At 36.0% G+C, this 19,509-nt stretch overlaps 4 protein-coding genes across 4 annotated transcripts; all 4 read right to left on the bottom strand.

Moving 5' to 3' along the window:
- Positions 1-813: 813 nt before the first annotated feature.
- Positions 814-4,546, bottom strand: LOC128361424 (complement C1q-like protein 2). Its single transcript, XM_053321877.1, has 5 exons — positions 4,511-4,546; positions 2,257-2,310; positions 1,939-2,001; positions 1,375-1,506; positions 814-1,281 (listed from the first exon to the last, which is right to left on the bottom strand). Exons 3-5 carry the CDS (start codon positions 1,964-1,966, stop codon positions 998-1,000), a joined length of 444 nt encoding a protein of 147 aa, XP_053177852.1. The 5' UTR covers positions 1,967-2,001; positions 2,257-2,310; positions 4,511-4,546; the 3' UTR covers positions 814-997.
- An 892-nt stretch (positions 4,547-5,438) lies between these two features.
- LOC128362279 (complement C1q-like protein 2) lies at positions 5,439-7,158 on the bottom strand. The gene is made up of 6 exons (XM_053323019.1): positions 7,132-7,158; positions 6,770-6,959; positions 6,638-6,676; positions 6,308-6,331; positions 5,816-5,947; positions 5,439-5,722 (listed from the first exon to the last, which is right to left on the bottom strand). The coding sequence occupies exons 2-6, from the start codon at positions 6,933-6,935 to the stop codon at positions 5,439-5,441; spliced, it is 645 nt and encodes a 214-aa protein (XP_053178994.1). The 5' UTR covers positions 6,936-6,959; positions 7,132-7,158.
- Positions 7,159-8,360: 1,202 nt separating this feature from the next.
- Positions 8,361-13,908, bottom strand: LOC128362278 (uncharacterized). Its single transcript, XM_053323018.1, has 7 exons — positions 13,644-13,908; positions 13,366-13,393; positions 9,799-9,854; positions 9,633-9,707; positions 9,199-9,282; positions 8,899-9,030; positions 8,361-8,805 (listed from the first exon to the last, which is right to left on the bottom strand). Exons 1-7 carry the CDS (start codon positions 13,891-13,893, stop codon positions 8,522-8,524), a joined length of 909 nt encoding a protein of 302 aa, XP_053178993.1. The 5' UTR covers positions 13,894-13,908; the 3' UTR covers positions 8,361-8,521.
- Positions 13,909-17,708: 3,800 nt separating this feature from the next.
- On the bottom strand, positions 17,709-19,117 carry LOC128361422 (complement C1q-like protein 2). The gene is made up of 5 exons (XM_053321876.1): positions 18,822-19,117; positions 18,674-18,727; positions 18,531-18,593; positions 18,101-18,232; positions 17,709-18,007 (listed from the first exon to the last, which is right to left on the bottom strand). Exons 1-5 carry the CDS (start codon positions 19,069-19,071, stop codon positions 17,724-17,726), a joined length of 783 nt encoding a protein of 260 aa, XP_053177851.1. The 5' UTR covers positions 19,072-19,117; the 3' UTR covers positions 17,709-17,723.
- Between the last annotated feature and the right edge of the window lie 392 nt (positions 19,118-19,509).

Raw genomic sequence — 19,509 nt, 5'->3', positions numbered from 1 at the left:
AAAGAAACTTGCCACTTGTGTTATTTCTTCTGATTGGGCCATGTACGTTATTGATTAGCGCCACATAAGACATTCTGTCATTGATTTGCAGGACTGCTGACAACACTTGGGTATAAAAAAAAGTTTTGTTATTAGCCTCATGGCAGCACCATTAATAACAAATTTGATTTTGTTGAGCAGATCTCCAAGAAATCAGTGTTTAATCCCACTGATAAGAATGTGAATTAACAGGCAGAGAGACATATTACAGACAAATTTAAAAAAGAAAGTTGAGATCAAAATGCAACTACTGTGCATATTAAATACTGTAATTAGCTCATTATAATATCATGAATGAGTAAACGCAGTCAGTCTTAATTACAATATGAAGTACAGTTTATGTTTAGGTGGTGAATCTAACCTTTGTTCAACCATGAAAATACCAATATTGTTGTCATTCACAGTCCACAAATAGAACTGCAGTGATTTTTATTATTTTATTCAAATATGAGAGAATACAATCATGTAAAATACACATAAAATGTACAAACTATTGATGTTTTTATTACATACTTAGATACTTAAAAGTGCACAGCTACAAGCTTTCAAAGGTACAGAGGGATTTTTAATTTTTCATCAACATGAGCATCTACATTTCTATAGAACAAAGTAAAACATGGTGTAAATAAATCAGACAGTAAAGGTGAGATGGAGCAAAGAACAAAGAGGAATAACAGTGGTGTCACTGATGTGAATCCAGCTGAAGATACACAATTACTATTTTTTATTATTTCTTAACATTGTGAGACTTTTGATCAGTATCACACTTTTATCATGAATTACTGCACATCCTTAATTGAAATGAAAACAAATTGGCTTATCAAAGTCTATCACTGTATATTTTAATGCAAATCCAGAAACAGTTGAAAAATTCACAAATCTCTTCTCATTAAACAGCTTCTATCAACAAAGACTGGTACACTGCTGCAGTGTGTGAAGAAAAAGGACTGTTTCTTTCTCACATGGTGAAAAGCAGATGACCACTGAAGGTGCTGTGGTTATTTCCATTGTCAAATATGCTTGTGTCTTCCCACAGACGCAACAACACAACATCTCCAACCTCTAGAAGCAGTGTGGCACCATTGGCAGTGCTCCCATAACCGTTAGTTTGATGTTCCCATGCAGCAAAAATATGCTCTCCATTCTTGACCAACACAACACCTGTAGCATGTGAATTATCTGCCCATGTACCTATGTAGAACTCGAAGTGGTAGGCTCCTCTCACTGGTGCAATGAAAAACCCTGTGGGACATTTTTTGTCATTTGATATGAATGGAGAATCAACTGTTGTAATGAAAAGCCAAATTAATTGTTAAAATGTGTGAATTCAAGTACCTGTGTTTGGGTTGTAGGCGTTTCCAATGTTTGTGACAACGTATCTGAAGACCAGAGTAGTGTGTGTGTTAAACGGTCCGACATGTCCATAGCCTGAAGCCAACAGAGAGGCAGAGAAAGCCACCTGTTTGGCTGAGAGTGAGAGAAACATATTTTAATACTGGCTGATATTACTGTTATATGGTTTATAACTATGAATCCACTTTATAAAATATTTATTCCAAGTATATTTCATCTTGTGTATATTCAAATATTATCTTTTAATTAATCTAAATAGGATAACAATGAAATTCTTCATATGAATTAGTTTTGAGTCTTACCTTCTCCATCTCTCTTCAGAGTCTCCACCTGGTTTTCTGTGACATTTGTCCTGGCTTGAATGGTGATCAGTTCAGCTGTATGTGCAGAAAGAAAAATAGCTCATTATCACTGTTTCCATTAAGCTTTGTTTTATCCACTGAAATCTACATATTCTTTCATGAAATATTGTCCAGAAAAATTAAATTACACATTTAAATCAATTGTAAATACATTTAGGAAAATTGGCTTTCTGTGACCAGTCACCTTGTAGCTGTTGCTTCAAGTTGTCCATCTCAGTCTTCTGTCCCTCCAGCTTTGCTGCCTGTGCTAAAAAACAAGAAGGATTATATAATGAGAAAAATTATAACAATCCATGAAAAAAATAGTTGTCTCTTCTCTCATTCCCAGACACCCTTACTATACCTTCATTAGCTCTCTGTAAGTGATTGATCTCCTGCTTCAAGTTGTCCACCACGGTCGTTTGTGCTGAAACAATAGAATTGAAGAAACATGCATGATTTGACATATTTTATGCAAACAATATTTCTGTCTCGTCCTTCACTCCCTGACATACTACTATACCTTCATTATCTCTCTGTAAGTGAATGATTTCCTGCTTCAAGTTGTCCACTTGTACTGAAAACGGAAGAAAAATGTATGATAAAACAAATTCTCTGTAAACAATATTTCTGTCTGGTCCATCACTCCCTGACATACTACTGTACCTTCATTATCTCTCTGTAGCTGCCTGATCTCCACCCTCTGTTCAGTCAACAAGGCGCTCATCTCTCCCAGCACAGCATGAATGTCTTGTGGACAGGCTGGTTGGTGATCAGAGGCATTTGCTGGGTCTCCTCCCCTGGATTCAGTCTGTTTTCCATGTGGAATCATTTCATTGTCAGGCTCCTCTTGAAGCTGAGCCGTGGAGAAAGAGCAGATCAGCAGCAGCAGTGGAATAAACATAGTCATCTCCATTCTGTGACTGTCAGTCTGTGTATCTAAACTTTGTAGTTTCTGTGTTAATCCCAGCCTTATATAGTGTTTTACCCTGGTCAGTCATTACCAGATTTTCTTTGATCAAACTCACGTGCAGGTAGATAACACATGGAGCACGTTATCTGGAAAACAACAGTAAAAACACACCAATGAAACAAGATACATGATCTATCAGTAACTTTAGTGGTTCATACATTCATGACATAGTCAGATAAAGTTAGTTTCATCTCATCATAAGAAAAAGTTAACTTTTTACACATTAAATACACTTTATAAAACAAGTCATGGAAGGAGTAGTCAGCAAAAAACATCATATCTACCTGCTCAAACATTAACAACATGATCAGATATTGTGAAACCTTTTAGATTGTGAGATAAGCAAATACTTGATGAAAACACAATTGAAAGGTCAATGAGAGGGTACTTTTGTCTTTGCTTCCTCAATAAATCAATCATGTAATAAAGTCTGGCTTTTTAAAAAACAACAACACGTATGTCACACCTACTTTCAATTTTCCCTCACTGACAAGAAACTGGCTTCTCCTCAAACCATAAAATAAATGTTAGGTCATAATGTGGGACTATTGTGACTGTTGCAGCACAGTAAAGCTGATCCATTTTAAACATGTATATTAGGCTGCTTTTTGGTGAAAAACAATGCATAAATTCAATAATTTATGCATAAGGATTGACCTGTGTTTTCTCTTATTACAGTGCAATTTTCCATATTTAGTCTCTGATTAACAACTAAGAATACTTAAATCTGAACATACAGGTATATTTTCAGATGCTGGGGGAAAGACAGAAACACAAACACAAAAAAGATGTTCAGACCATGATGGATAAGAGCTGAAGTACTTTGGTTTAATTCTAATATGCTATTATACTAACCTAAATGAACTGATGCCAAGATGTAAGCAGTCAGTGCACGGCTGGTGACATACCTCTAGACGACCATCTCCACCAACCAGCTGGAGTAAAGTGACACTGCAGGAGAAGTCAGAGTCAGACTCACTGGGGTTCAGGTAAAGGCCTGCATCCTTTCTTTGATGTTGGCAACCATTTACACTCAGTATATGTTACAGCCTGTAAGTAAGGTGCTGGTATTTAGTATTAGTTTTATTAGACTGTCTTTGTCCAGTGTCCTATGACAATTTATTTTGAGTGCTTTCATTTTATATTGGATATGTGAGGAACCAAATATCATTAACAGTTTATAATAATGCAATCCAATACAACATAAAAAATAACCATTAATAAAGTTTGGGATCCACACCTCAGTGACACTTAAGAATAATGGAATATTTTTTAACATGTAAATAACCTAAAGATATTTTAATTTACTACATAGTAATTCAGTGTCTTTTAAATTGGAGATTGGGACCACAATTCAATACCGCTTCAGTTTTCTATCAATGACAATCATATAAAATCAGAATTAAGGGTTAGTATTTTCCCGGCTCCTCCAGTTCACATGTCGATGTGTCCTTGGGCAAGACACTTAACCCCAAATTGCTCCCGCTGCTGTACCAACGGTGTGTGAATGAGAATGAATGGTTAAATTCCCCCTGATGAGCAGGTTGGCACCCTGCGTGGTAGCTCCTGCCATCAGTGTATGAATGTGTGTGAATGGGTGAATGACTTGTAATGTAAAGCTCTTTTGAGTGGTCGTAGAGACTAGAAAGGTGCTATATAAGTACAGTCCATTTACCATTCCATTTATTTGATTGAAATGATCACCTGATGACATGAGGAAAGAGAGGAAAAAAGATATGATAAGACATGTTCTGTGCCGACCGAATTTCTGTCTCATGCCTCACTCCCCAACATACTGCTGCACCTTCATTATCTCTCTGTAAGTGACTGATCTCCACCCTCTGTTCAGCCAACAAGGCGTATACACAAGTAAATAATAAGAGTTTTATTATTGGCCTACTGCTGGCACGATTGATAACAAGTTTTAAATATTACAGAAACTTTACGGTTATAAAAGTTTAGAGTAAAAAGGAACTACTGTGTATAATAATAACTGTAATAAACTCATTATAATCTCATGAACAAGTAAAACACAGTCAGTTTAAGTCAGATTATATTTATTTACACTCACAATATAAAGTACATTTAATGTTTAGGTGGTGAGTCTAACCTTTGTTCAACCATAAACATACTTTTGGCCAATCTATCACTTCCTACTGCCAGCTATGATCATTTAGAAACACAACAGTCTACAAATAGTACTGCAGTGATGTTCATTATTTTATTAAAATATAAGAGAATACAATAATAAAAAGACACTTAAAATGTACAAACTATTGATGTTATTATTGCATACTTAGATATTTACAAGTAAAAAAGAATACACAGCTACACGCTTTGAAAAGGTACAGAGGGATTTTTCTTTCACATCAAAATGAGCATCTACAGTAAAACATGGTGTAAATAAATCAGACAGTAAAGGTGAGATGGAGCAAAGAACAAAGAGGAATAACAGTGGTGTCACTGATGTGAATCCAGCTGAAGATACACATTTTTTTTAAATTATTAATTAACATTGTGAGACTTTTGATCAGTATCACACTTTTTTCATGAATTACTGCACTTCCTTAATTGAAATGAAAAAAAAGGCTTATCACAGTCTATCACTGTATATTTTAATGCAAATCCAGAAACAGATGAATAATGCACAAATCTCTTCTCATTAAAACAGCTTCTATCAACAAAGACTGGTACACTGCTGCAGTGTGTGAAGAAAAATGACTGTTTCTTTCTCACATGGTGAAAAGCAGATGACCACTGAAGGTGCTTAAGTGATTTTCATTGTCATATATCCTTGTGTTGTGATACTGACGCACAAACACAACATCTCCAACCTCTAGAAGCAGTGTGGCGCCATTGGCAGAACTCCCATATAAGTTACTTTGATGTGCCCATGCAATACAAATATGTTCTCCATTCTTGACCAACCAAGCACCTGTAGCATGTGAATTATGTCCACCTGCACCGATGTAGAACTCGAAGTGGTAGGCTCCTCTCACTGGTGCAATGAAAAACCCTGTGGGACATTTTTTGTCATTTGATATGAATGGAGAATCAACTGTTGTAATGAAAAGTCAAATTAATTGTTAAAATATGTGAATTCAAGTACCTGTGTTTGGGTTGTAGGCGTTTCCAATGTTTGTGACAACACGTCTGAAGACCAGAAGAGTGTGTGCGTTAATCGGTCCGATTGTTCCTTCACCTGAAGCCAACAGAGAGGCAGAGAAAGCCACCTGTTTGGCTGAGAGAGAGAGAAACATGTTTTAATACTGGCAGATATCATCATAGTTATATGGTTGATAACTATGAATCCACTTTATAAAACATTTATTCCAAGTATATTTTATTTTGTGTATATTATAATATCATCTTTTAAGTAATCTAAATAGGATAACAATGAAACTCTTCATATGAATTAGTTTTGAGTCTTACCTTCTCCATCTCTCTTCAGAGTCTCCACCTGGTTTTCTGTGACATTTGTCCTGGCTTGAATGGTGATCAGTTCAGATGTATGTGCTGAAAAAAATATTTTAATTATCACTGTTTCCATTAAGCTTTGTTTTATCCACTGAAATCTGAACATTTTTTCGTGATCAGTCACCTTGTAGCTGTTGCTTCAAGTTGTCCATCTCAGTCTTTTGTGCTGAAAAAATAGAATTGAAGATGTATAAGGCATATTCTATGCAAACAATATTTCTGTCTCATCTCTGGTTCCCTAACATACTACTATATCTTCATTATCTCTCTGTAAGTGACTGATCTCCTGCTTCAAGTTGCTCGCCTCTGTCTTTTGTGCTGAAAAAATGAAATTGAAGTAAAATATATAAGACATAGATGCAAACAATTTTTTTGGTCTAATCCCTCACTCCTTAAAATACTGTTGTACCTTCATTATCTCTCTGTATGTGACTGATCTCCTGCTTCAAGTTGTTCACCTCAGTCCTTTGTCCCTCCAGCTTTTCTGCCTGTGCTAAAAACAAGAGGAAAGAAAATGTATGATAAGACATATTCTCTGCAAACAATATTTCTGTCTTGTCTCTGGTTCCCTGACATACTACTGTACCTTCATTATCTCTCTGTAGCTGCCTGATCTCCACCCTCTGTTCAGCCAACAAGGCAGTCATCTCTCTCAGCACAGCATGAATGTCTTGTGGACAGGCTGGTTGGTGATCAGAGGCATTTGCTGGTTCTCCTCCCCTGGATTCAGTCTGTTTTCCATGTGGAATCATTTCATTGTCAGGCTCCTCTTGAAGCTGAGCCGTGGAGAAAGAGCAGATCAGCAGCAGCAGTGGAATAAACATAGTCATCTCCATTCTGTGACTGTCAGTCTGTGTATCTAAACTTTGTAGTTTCTGTGTTAATCCCAGCCTTATATAGTGTTTTACCCTGGTCAGTCATTACCAGATTTTCTTTGATCAAACTCACGTGCAGGTAGATAACACATGGAGCATGTTATCTGGAAAACAACAGTAAAAACACACAAATGAAACAAGATACATGATCTATCAGTAACTTTAGTGGTTCATACATTCATGACATAGTCAGATAAAGTTATTTTATGTCATCATAAGAAAAAGTTAAGTTTGTACACATTAAATACACATTATAAACAAGTCATGGAAGGAGTAGTCAGCAAAAAAACATCATCTCTACCTGCTCAAACATTAACAACATGATCAGATATTGTGAAGCCTTTTAGATTGTGAGATAAGCAAATACTTAATGAAAACACAATTAAAAGGTCAATGAGAGGGTATTTTTGTCTTTGCTTTCTCAATAAATCAATCATGTAATAAAGTCTGGCTTTTTGAAAAACAACAACACGTATGTCACACCTACTTTCAATTTTCCCTCACTGACAAGAAACTGGCTTCTCCTCAAACCATGAAATAAATGTTAGGTCATAATGTGGGACTGGCACACACCTATCTGCATGTAAACATCAAAACAAAAAGACACAGAGCACACAAACACACAAACACACACACACACACACACACAGCAGACTGAAACAAATATCCACAGTCATAACACTGTATTAAACGTATTATAATCTCATGAAGAAGTAAAACACAGTCAGTTTAAGTCAGATTATACTTATTTACACTCACAATATAAAGTACAGTTTGTGTTTAGGTGGTGAGTCTAACCTTTGTTCAACCATAAACATACTTTTGGCCAATCTATCACTTCCTACTGCCAGCTATGATCATTTAGAAACACAACAGTCTACAAACAGTACTGCAGTGATGTTTATTATTTTATTAAAATATAAGAGAATACAATCATAAAAAGACACTTAAAATGTACAAACTATTGATGTTGTTATTACATACTTAGATATTTACAAGTAAAAAAGAAAACACAGCTACACGCTTTGAAAAGGTACAGAGGGATTTTCCTTTCACATCAAAATGAGCATCTACAGTAAAACATGGTGTAAATAAATCAGACAGTAAAGGTGAGATGGAGCAAAGAACAAAGAGGAATAACAGTGGTGTCACTGATGTGAATCCAGCTGAAGATACACAATTATTCTATTATTTATTAACAATATGAAATAAGGGATATCTGATCAGTATCACGATTTCTCCTGTATCACTGAACTTCCTTATATCCACTTTTTTTCTCATAACTACAGACTGCCGCTTGAATCAAATGGAAAAAACCTGGCTCATCACAGTCTATCACTGTATATTTTGATGCAAATCCAGAAACAGATGAAAAATTCACAAATCTCTTCTCATTAAACAGCTTCTATCAACAAAGACTGGTACACTGCTACAGTGTGTGAAGAAAAAGGACTGTTTCTTTCTCACATGGTGAAAAGCAGATGACCACTGAAGGTGCTGTGGTGATTATGATTGTCATATATCCTTGAGTTTTGCCACAGACGCAAAAACACAACATCTCCAACCTCTAGAAGCAGTGTGGCACCATTGGCAGAAGTCCCATGTAGGTTACTTTGATGTTCATATACAATAAAAATATGTTCTCCATTCTTGAACAACGCAGCAGCTGAAGGATGTGAATTATGTCCAGTTGCACCTATGTAGAGTTCGAAGTGGTAGGCTCCTCTCACTGGTGCAATGAAAAACCCTGTGGGACATTTTTTGTCATTTGATATGAATGGAGAATCAACTGTTGTAATGAAAAGTCAAATTAATTGTTAAAATATGTGAATTCAAGTACCTGTGTTTGGGTTGTAGGCGTTTCCAATGTTTGTGACGACACGTCTGAAGACCAGAGGAGTCTGTGCGTTAATTGGTCCAACATGTCCTGAACCTGAAGCCAACAGAGAGGCAGAGAAAGCCACCTGTTTGGCTGAGAGTGAGAGAAACATATTTTAATACTGGCTGATATTACTGTTATATGAGTAATAAATATGAATCCACTTTAAATTATATATATATATACTTTGTAATATTTTAAATCATCTTAATATGATTACATTGAAACTCTTATCTCATATGAATTAGTTTTGAGTCTTACCTTCTCCATCTCTCTTCAGAGTCTCCACCTCGTTTTCTGTGACATTTGTCCTGGCTTGAATGGTGATCAGTTCAGATGTTTGTGCTGAAAAAAAGGATTTAATTATCACTGTTTCCATTAAGCTTTGATTTATCCACTGAAATCTGGATATTTCCTAATAAAATACTGTCCAGAAAAAAAACTGTTACACGTTTAAATCCTTTGCAAATACCTTTAGGAAAATGAGCTTTTAGTGACCTCATTGTTTCTCATTTGTAATTTTGAATCATTGGTCTTAGTTCAATATATATATACTATATTTCTAATACCATGATGATTTGACATATGTTGCTGCAAGATCAGTATTTATTAGTAATTTAAAATGTGTCTGAGTAATTTAAAGCAGGAAGAATCAGTCTTGTCTTCTGCTTCACTTCACAACACCACTACTATACCTTCATTATCTCTCTGTAAGTGAATGATCTCCTGCTTCAAGCTGTCCACCTCAGTCTTCAGCTTTGCTGTCTGTGCTAAAGAAAGGAATGCAAATGTATGATAATACATATATTGTGCAGACAATATTTCTGTCTTAAGTTTCACTCCACAACACTCTTACTATACCTTCATTATCTCTCTGTAAGTGATTGATCTCCTGCTTCAAGTTGTCCACCACAGTCGTTTGTGCTGAAACAATAGAATTGAAGAAACATGTATGACAAGACATATTCTATGCAAACAATATTTCTATCTCATCCCTAACTCCCTGACATACTACTGTACCTTCATTATCTTTCTGTAGCTGCCTGATCTCCACCCTCTGTTCAGCCAACAAGGCAGTCATCTCTCTCAGCACAGCATGAATGTCTTGTGGACAGGCTGGTTGGTGATCAGAGGCATTTGCTGGTTCTCCTCCCCTGGATTCAGTCTGTTTTCCATGTGGAATCATTTCATTGTCAGGCTCCTCTTGAAGCTGAGCCGTGGAGAAAGAGCACATCAGCAGCAGCAGTGGAATAAACATAGTCATCTCCATTCTGTGACTGTCAGTCTGTGTATCTAAACTTTGTAGTTTCTGTGTTAATCCCAGCCTTATATAGTGTTTTACCCTGGTCAGTCATTACCAGATTTTATTTGATCAAACTCACGTGCAGGTAGATAACACATGGAGCATGTTATCTAGAAACAATAAAAACACACAAATGAAACAAGATACATGATCTATCAGTAACTTTAGTGGTTCATACATTCATGACATAGTCAGATAAAGTTAGTTACATCTCATCATAAGAACAAGTTAACTTTTTACACATTAAATACACTTTATAAACAAGTCATGGAAGGAGTAGTCAGCAAAAAAACATCATCTCTACCTGCTCAAACATTAACAACATGATCAGATATTGTGAAACCTTTTAGATTGTGAGATAAGCAAATACTTGATGAAAACACAATTGAAAGGTCAATGAGAGGGTATTTTTGTCTTTGCTTCCTCAATAAATCAATCATGTAATAAAGTCTGGCTTTTTGAAAAACAACAACACGTATGTCACACCTACTTTCAATTTTCTCCCACTGATAAGAAACTGGCTTCTCCTCAAACCTTAAAATAAATGTTAGGTCATAATGTGGGACTGTTGTGACTGCTGCAGCACAGTAAAGCTGATACATTTTAAACATGTATATTAGGCTGCTTTTTGATTGAAATGAATGCATAAATTAAGTTTGTAAAAAGTAAATTAACTTCACTTCTCATACTGTGTTATGAGCTGCTCTCAGATCAACAGTCAATTAATGCAACTACTTCATAATCTGTAAAGCAATCACTGAAATCAATGCATACAAACTTCAATGCTCATCACCACTGAGATATATTTATTATGTAAGATCATTCACAATGTTGAACCACAACCAGTGAAACTGTTTGTAACAACCTGTGCTGTCTCAAGGTTAACAAGAGCCTCCACCAGAGGGGACTGTTATGTTAAATGTCAGTCCAGGGCAGCCTAGATGTGGAAATCTTTAGCACTGAGTATCAGAGAGGGAAGTATTGATAACAGCCTACCAGAACAGTTGCATTCAACATCTAAGTTTAAAAACAATAAAAGAATAAACTTCCAAAACTATAGGCACAAACAATAATCTCAAATCAAATCAAAGATGGCACATTTCATTCAAATATTTGATTCAAAGCATCAGGTTCTGTCTCAAAGCTGCTTCATAACTGACCCCATGGTGGTGTTATATATCCAAAATATGATTAAACTAAAGAATCTAGAAATGTGCAACAACTGGAGCCAAGTTTCTAGTTATAAATACTTGGTTATAAAAAACGATTGACCTCATGGCAGCACTTCTAATAAAACATTTGAATATGTTGAGCAGGTCTGCAAGCGATTAGTGTTCAATCCCACTGATCAGAATGTGAATAAAGAGGCGGAGAGAAATATTACAGAAACTTTATGGTCATAAAAGTTGAGATCAAAATTTAACTATGTGTATATTAAGTACTGTAATGAGTTCATTATAATCTCATTATTGAGTTAAACACAGTCAGTTTTAATTATACTATTATACTTACAATATAAAGTACATTTAATGTTTAGGTGGTGAGTCTAACCTTTATTCAACCATAAAAATACTGTTGACCAATCTATCACTTCCTACTGCCAGCTATGATCATTTAGAAACACAACAGTCTACAAATAGTACTGCAGTGATGTTCATTATTTTATTAAAATATAAGAGAATACAATCATAAAATATATGTAAAAATGCATAAACTACTGATGTTTACTTACAAGTAAGAAAATACACAAATACACGCTTTCAAAGGTACAGAGGGATTTTTCCTTTCACATCAAAATGAGCATCTACAGTAAAACATGGTGTAAATAAATCAGACAGTAAAGGTGAGATGGAGCAAAGAACAAAGAGGAATAACAGTGGTGTCACTGATGTGAATCCAGCTGAAGATACACAATTATTTCTTTTATTATTTCTTAACATTGTGAGACTTTTGATCAGTATCACAGCTTCTCATGTATTACTGAACTTCCTTAATTGAAATTAATAAAAAATCCTCCTTATCACAGTCTATCACTGTATATTTTGATGCAAATCCAGAAACAGAAGAACAATGCACAAATCTCTTCTCATTAAACAGCTTCTATCAACAAAGACTGGTACACTGCTGCAGTGTTTGAAGAAAAAGGACTGTTTCTTTCTCACATGGTGAAAAGCAGATGACCACTGAAGGTGCTGTGGTGATTTCCATCATCATATATTCTGTGATTTTGCCTCAGACGCAAAAACACAACATCCCCAACCTCTAGAAGCAGTGTGGCACCATTGGCTGAGCTCCCATATCCGTTAGTTTGATATTCATATGCAATAAAAATATTTTCTCCATTCTTGACCAACCAAGCACTTGAAGCATAATTATGTAAATGTGCACCTATGTAGAGCTCGAAGTGGTAGGCTCCTCTCACTGGTGCAATGAAAAACCCTGTGGGACATTTTTTGTCATTTGATATGAATGGAGAATCAACTGTTGTAATGAAAAGTCAAATTAATTGTTAAAATATGTGAATTCAAGTACCTGTGTTTGGGTTGTAGGCGTTTCCAATGTTTGTGACGACGTGTCTGAAGACCAGAGTAGTGTGTGCGTTAATCGGTCCGATTGTTCCTGAACCTGAAGCCAACAGAGAGGCAGAGAAAGCCACCTGTTTGGCTGAGAGTGACAGAAACATGTTTTAATACTGGCTGATATTACGGTAATATGGTTAATAATAATGAATCCACTTCATAGAATATTTATTACAAGTATATTTTATCTTGTGTATATTCTAATATCATCTTAATCTAAATAGGATAACAATGAATCTCTTCGTATGAATTAGTTTTGAGTCTTACCTTCTCCATCTCTCTTCAGAGTCTCCACCTGGTTTTCTGTGACATTTGTCCTGGCTTGAATGGTGATCAGTTCAGCTGTATGTGATGAAAGAAAAGTAGCTCATTATCACTGTTTCCATTAAGCTTTGAATTATCCAATGAAATCTACATATTCTTTCATGAAATATTGTCCAGAAAAATACAATTACACATTTAAATCCTTTGTAAATACATTCAGGAAAATTGGCTTTCTGTGACCAGTCACCTTGTAGATGTTGGTTCAAGTTGTCCATCTCAGTCTTCTGCCCCTCCAGCTTTGCTGCCTGTGCTAAAAAACAAGAAGGATTATATAAACAAAAAATGACGACCCATGAAAAAATAATTAGTCTCATCTCTCATTTCCAGAACCCTTACTATACCTTCATTATCTCTCTGTAAGTGATTGATCTCCTGCTTCAAGTTGTCCACCACAGTCGTTTGTGCTGAAACAATAGAATTGAAGAAACATGCATGATTTGACATTTTCTATGCAAACAATATTTCTGTCTTGTCCTTCATTTCCTGACATACTAGTGTACCTTCATTATCTCTCTGTAGCTGCCTGATCTCCACCCTCTGTTCAGCCAACAAGGCAGTCATCTCTCTCAGCACAGCATGAATGTCTTGTGGACAGGCTGGTTGGTGATCAGAGGCATTTGCTGGTTCTCCTCCCCTGGATTCAGTCTGTTTTCCATGTGGAATCATTTCATTGTCAGGCTCCTCTTGAAGCTGAGCCGTGGAGAAAGAGCAGATCAGCAGCAGCAGTGGAATAAACATAGTCATCTCCATTCTGTGACTGTCAGTCTGTGTATCTAAGCTTTGTAGTTTCTGTGTTAATCCCAGCCTTATATAGTGTTTTACCCTGGTCAGTCATTACCAGATTGTCTTTGATCAAACTCACGTGCAGGTAGATAACACATGGAGCATCTTATCTGGAAAGCAACACTTTAAAACACACAAATGAAAGTGACCTTTCACAGATAAGAAGCTGAGATAAGCTAAGATATACCAGACTCTGAAATTAAATGAGTAATAAAAAGTATTTTCCCACAGTAAATCAAGCATAATAAAGTAGAACAAGAACAACAACGTTACAAAAACATCCACACTAAAATGAAAACAACACAAATATCACAAAGAATTAAGTGTATTTACATTTCACATAAATAAAATGAGTTAAACTAAACTGAACCTCTGATCATAAAATGTATCTAAGTCAAACAGTACATCACTTTAACCACTTAATAGTCTGTATAGGTGAGCACTGAAAACTGCTTAAACTGTTTGTAATGACCTGCAGTGCTGTCTCAAGGTTAATACGACCATCCACCTCAGGGGACTTACATTAAACTTCGGTCCAGGACAGCCAAGGTGTGGAAATCTTTACCACTGTATATCAGAGAGAGTAGTATTTATATACATTTGAAATTAAGTTTTAAAAAGTATGTAGTCAGGACAATATCAAAAATATCAATATCAACCAATTCTTATTCATATAGCACCATCTGCCTTGACTGGTTGGGCTTGAAGGAGAGAGAGAGAAAGGGAAGAGAAAGGAGGAGAAGAGGGAGAAATGAGAAATGAAGAGTAGAGGGGAAAGGGAGAAGAGGGAGAGAGGAGAGAGAGGCACAGTGACAAACATTCAACATTGGAAATAATAATAACTCCATTCATATCATGGGCTACGAACATCCCCTGACCCTGAGTCCCAACAATAATGTCCAAGGCTTCCTGTGAGATGAGAGAGCACAGAGAACTCTGGGGAGAAAGTTTAGGTTAGTGAATGCATTAATAATAAATATGTGTAAGTGGATATAGATGGATAGAAAGAGGGAGGAGGAGAGAAGAGCTCAGTGCATCATGGGAGTCCCCTGGCAGTCTAAGCCTATAGCAGCATAAACTAGGAGCTGGTCCAAGACAAGACTGGCTGGCCCTAACTATGAGCTTGATCAAAAAGGAAAGTGGTGAGCCTACTGTTGAACGTAGAGCAGGTTTTTGCCCCCTGGACCAAATTTTGAAGATGGTTCCACAGGAGAGGAGCCTGATAGTTGAGGGTTTTGCCTCCCATTCTACTTCTAGAGATACTAAAAGATCCCTGCATGGTGGGAGTGCAGTGTTCGAGTAGGTTCATGTGATACTATGAACTCTTTAACATATGATGGAGCATGATTATTAAGAGCTGTGAAAGGGTGGAGAAAGATTTTAAATTCCATTCTGAATTTTTATTTTACAGGAAGCCAATGCAGCAAAGCTAAAATGGGAGTAATATGATCAATCTTTCTAGTTTTTAGAGAGCTAGAGAGTCTTTAGAGATGTGTTATGACTATATATGACTATGACTAGATAATACTTTATTGCAATAATTCAGTCTAGAAGTAACAAATGCATGGACTAGTTGCATCATTTTGAGATAGGATTTAGGAAATTATAGTTTAAAAAGTAAAGATCAAACTATAACTACTGTGTGTATTCACTGTGCTTACTATAACTCCATTAATAAGTAAAACAGTCAATTTCAGTCACACATGGTTATAATTACTCACTTATTGCTTGGAGCTTGTTATCTAGATAACAATAATGGAAACATAAATGATGTACAGTCTATTGGAATGTAACACCAATGCTTGAATAATCAGGTTACCAAACTTCAAAAACATTCTCAATGGTGTGTATGTCAAGACAATCTAAAGTGAAAATTCATTTCATCATCACATTTGAATTTGTAATCATTGAATAGACTTTATGTAAAAGGTAATGGAAAGAACAATGAGCACAACATCATCATATCTACTCTCTCAAACATTAACAGCATGGTCAGGTATCGTGACCTGTCTCAGATTGTGAATTGGTTGAGATAAGCAAAGACTTACTGAAAACATAATAAAACGGGAGGATGGTGAGAAAGTACTTATGTCTTTGTTTCCTCAATAAATCAATAAAGTAATAAAATGTGGCTTCCTGAAGAACAACAACACTGATGTCACACCTACTTTTGTTTTTAGCCACTGACAAGAAACTGGCTTCTCCTCAAACCTTAAAATACATTTTAGGTCATAATGTGGGACTGTTGTAACTGTTGCAGCACAGTAAAGTTGTTACATTTTAACAAGAAAAGATGTTAAGACAATGATGGATAATAGCACCTATTTCTGACATATTTTGGTTTAATTTTAATATGCAATTATATTAACCTAAATGAACTGATGCCAAGATGTAAGTAGTCACTGCACAGCTGGATCCTCTAGATGACCATCTCCAGCAACCAGCTGGAGTAAAGTGACACTGCAGGAGAATTAAGGGTTAGTGTTTTCCCTGTGTGTCCTTGGGCAAGACACTTAACCCCAAATTGCTCCCGCTGCTGTGCCAACGGTGTGTGAATGAGAATGAATGGTTAAATTCCCCCTGATGAGCAGGTTGGCACCCTGCGTGGTAGCTCCTGCCATCAGTGTATGAATGTGTGTGAATGGGTGAATGAGTTGTAATGTAAAGCTCTTTGAGTGGTTGTAAAGACTAGAAAGGCTCTATATAAGTAGAGTCCATTTACCATTCCATTTATTTGATTGAAATGATCACCTGATGACATGAGGAAAGAGAGGAAAAAAGATATGATAAAACATGTTCAGTGCCCCGAATATCTGTCTCGTGCCTCACTCCCCAACATACTGCTGCACCTTCATTATCTCTCTGTAAGTGACTGATCTCCACCCTCTGTTCAGCCAACAAGGCGTATAAAAAAGTAAAGAATAAGAGTTTTATTATTGGCCTACTGCTGGCACGATTGATAACAAGTTTGAAATATTACAGAAACTTTTACGGTTATAAAGGTTGAGAACAAAATGGAACTACTGTGTATAGTAATTACTGTAATAAACTCATTATAATGTCATGAACATATAAAACACAGTCAGTTTAAGTCAGATTATATATATTATACTCCCAATATAAAGTACATTTTATGTTTAGGTGGTGAGTCTAACCTTTGTTCAACCATAGAAATAACTTTGACCAATCTATCACTTCCTACTGCCAGCTATGATCATTTAGAAACACAACAGTCTACAAATAGTACTGCAGTGATGTTTATTATTTTATTAAAATATAAGAGAATACAATCATAAAAAAGACACTTAAAATGTACAAACTATTGATGTTGTTATTGCATACTTAGATATTTACAAGTAAAAAAGAATACACAGCTACACGCTTTGAAAAGGTACAGAGGGATTTTTCTTTCACATCAAAATGAGCATCTACAGTAAAACATGGTGTAAATAAATCAGACAGTAAAGGTGAGATGGAGCAAAGAACAAAGTGGAATAACAGTGGTGTCACTGATATGAATCCAGTTGAAGATACACAATTATTTGTTTTATTATTTATTCACATTGTGAAATACAGGATTTTTGAAGTGTTTGATCAGTATTACAATTTTATCAAGTATTACTGCACTTCCTTAATCAAATAAAAAAATATCCTCCTCATCACAGTCTTTCACTGTATATTTTGATGCAAATCCAGAAATAGATGAGAAATGCACAAATCTCTTCTCATTAAACAGCTTCTATCAACAAAGACTGGTACACTGCTACAGTTTGTGAAGAAAAAGGACTGTTTCTTTCTCACATGGTGAAAACCAGATGACCACTGAAGGTGTTGTGGTGATTTTGACTGTCATGTATCCTTGTGTTTTGATATTGACGCAAGAACACAACATCTCCAACCTCTAGAAGCAGTGTGGCACCATTGGCAGAACTCCCATAACCGTTACTTTGATGTTCATATGCAATAAAAATATGTTCTCCATTCTTGAACAACACAGCACCTGAACCATGTGAATTATGTCCATCTGCACCTATGTGGAACTCAAAGTGGTAGGCTCCTCTCACTGGTGCAATGAAAAACCCTGTGGGACATTTTTTGTCATTTGATATGAATGGAGAATCAACTGTTGTAATGAAAAGTCAAATTAATTGTTAAAATATGTGAATTCAAGTACCTGTGTTTGGGTTGTAGGCGTTTCCAATGTTTGTGACAACACGTCTGAAGACCAGAGCAGTTTGTGTGTTAAACGGTCCGATTATTCCTGAACCTGAAGCCAACAGAGAGGCAGAGAAAGCCACCTGTTTGGCTGAGAGTGAGAGACACTTGTTTTAATACTGGCTGATATTACTGTAATATGGTTACTAACTTTGAATTCATTTTATAGAACTTTTATTCTGTATATATATTCTTATGTTATATTTTAAATAATCTAAATGGAATTACAATCAAATTCTAAGGTTTTCTGTAACATTTGTTCTGTCTTGAATAGTGATCAGTTCAGTTGGTTGTGCTGAAAGTGTCTTTATCACAGTTTCCATTAAGCTTTGATTACACATTTAAATCCTTTGTAAAACTGAAAAAACTGTTTTTCTGAGACTTGCCACCTTGTATCTGTTGCTTCAAGTTGTCCACCTCAGTCTTCTGCCCCTCCAGTTTAGCTGCCTGTGCTTTAAAAAAAAAGAAAGAGGGGCGTATATAAAAAATAACATTTTTTCAACATAAATTTCTCTGAAAAAAATGATTGTACCTTCATTATCTCTCTGTAATTGACTGATCTCCTTTTTCAAGTTGTTCACCTGTGCTAAAACAAAAAAGGAACGAAAATGTATGATAAGACAAATACTCTGCAAACAATATTACTGTTTTGTCCTTTACTCCCCGACATACTACGATACCTTCATTATCTCTCTGTAAGTGACTGATCTCCACCCTCTGTTCAGTCAACAAGGCAGTCATCTCTCTCAGCACAGCATGAATGTCTTGTGGACAGGCTGGTTGGTGATCAGAGGCATTTGCTGGTTCTCCTCCCCTGGATTCAGTCTGTTTTCCATGTGGAATCATTTCATTGTCAGGCTCCTGTTGAAGCTGAGCCGTGGAGAAAGAGCAGATCAGCAGCAGCAGTGGAATAAACATAGTCATCTCCATTCTGTGACTGTCAGTCTGTGTATCTAAACTTTGTAGTTTCTGTGTTAATCCCAGCCTTATATAGTGTTTTACCCTGGTCAGTCATTACCAGATTTTCTTTGATCAAACTCACGTGCAGGTAGATAACACGTGGAGCACGTTATCTGGAAAACAACAATAAAAACACACAAATATAAAACAAGTCATGGAAGGAGTAGTCAGCAAAAAACATAAACATCATCTCTACCTGCTCAAACATTAACAACATGATCAGATATTGTGAATCCTTTTAGATTGTGAGATAAGCAAAGACTTAATGAAAACACAATTAAAAGGTCAATGAGAGGGTATTTTTGTTATTGCTTCCTCAATAAATCAATCATGTAATAAAGTCTGGCTTTTTGAAAAACAACAACACGTATGTTACACCTACTTTAAATTTTTCCTCACTGACAAGAA

The sequence above is a fragment of the Scomber japonicus genome, chromosome 7, assembly GCF_027409825.1.
Source record: "Scomber japonicus isolate fScoJap1 chromosome 7, fScoJap1.pri, whole genome shotgun sequence".
In the NCBI taxonomy this organism is placed as follows: domain Eukaryota; kingdom Metazoa; phylum Chordata; class Actinopteri; order Scombriformes; family Scombridae; genus Scomber; species Scomber japonicus.
The sequence above is the reverse complement of the archived record's forward strand: the minus strand, read 5'-3'. Positions and strand labels throughout refer to the sequence as shown.

Excerpts from the sequence above, each read along its gene's own strand:
- LOC128361424 (XM_053321877.1), bottom strand. The coding sequence starts at position 1,966 with ATGGACAACTTGAAGCAACAGCTACAAG. Across the intron at positions 1,507-1,938 it reads CTTGAAGCAACAGCTACAAG|CCAAACAGGTGGCTTTCTCT; the intron begins GTGACTGGTCAC and ends TCTCACTCTCAG. Across the intron at positions 1,282-1,374 it reads CGCCTACAACCCAAACACAG|GGTTTTTCATTGCACCAGTG; the intron begins GTACTTGAATTC and ends AATGTCCCACAG.
- LOC128362279 (XM_053323019.1), bottom strand. The coding sequence starts at position 6,935 with ATGATTCCACATGGAAAACAGACTGAATCCAGGGGAGGAGAACCAGCA. Across the intron at positions 5,948-6,307 it reads CTTGAAGCAACAGCTACAAG|CCAAACAGGTGGCTTTCTCT; the intron begins GTGACTGATCAC and ends TCTCTCTCTCAG. Across the intron at positions 5,723-5,815 it reads CGCCTACAACCCAAACACAG|GGTTTTTCATTGCACCAGTG; the intron begins GTACTTGAATTC and ends AATGTCCCACAG.
- LOC128362278 (XM_053323018.1), bottom strand. The coding sequence starts at position 13,893 with ATGGAGATGACTATGTTTATTCCACTGCTGCTGCTGATCTGCTCTTTC. Across the intron at positions 9,283-9,632 it reads CTTACAGAGAGATAATGAAG|CACAAACATCTGAACTGATC; the intron begins GTATAGTAGTGG and ends CCTTTTTTTCAG. Across the intron at positions 9,031-9,198 it reads TCTGAAGAGAGATGGAGAAG|CCAAACAGGTGGCTTTCTCT; the intron begins GTAAGACTCAAA and ends TCTCACTCTCAG.
- LOC128361422 (XM_053321876.1), bottom strand. The coding sequence starts at position 19,071 with ATGGAGATGACTATGTTTATTCCACTGCTGCTGCTGATCTGCTCTTTC. Across the intron at positions 18,728-18,821 it reads CTTACAGAGAGATAATGAAG|CACAGGTGAACAACTTGAAA; the intron begins GTATCGTAGTAT and ends TTTTTGTTTTAG. Across the intron at positions 18,594-18,673 it reads ATTACAGAGAGATAATGAAG|CACAGGCAGCTAAACTGGAG; the intron begins GTACAATCATTT and ends TTTTTTTTAAAG.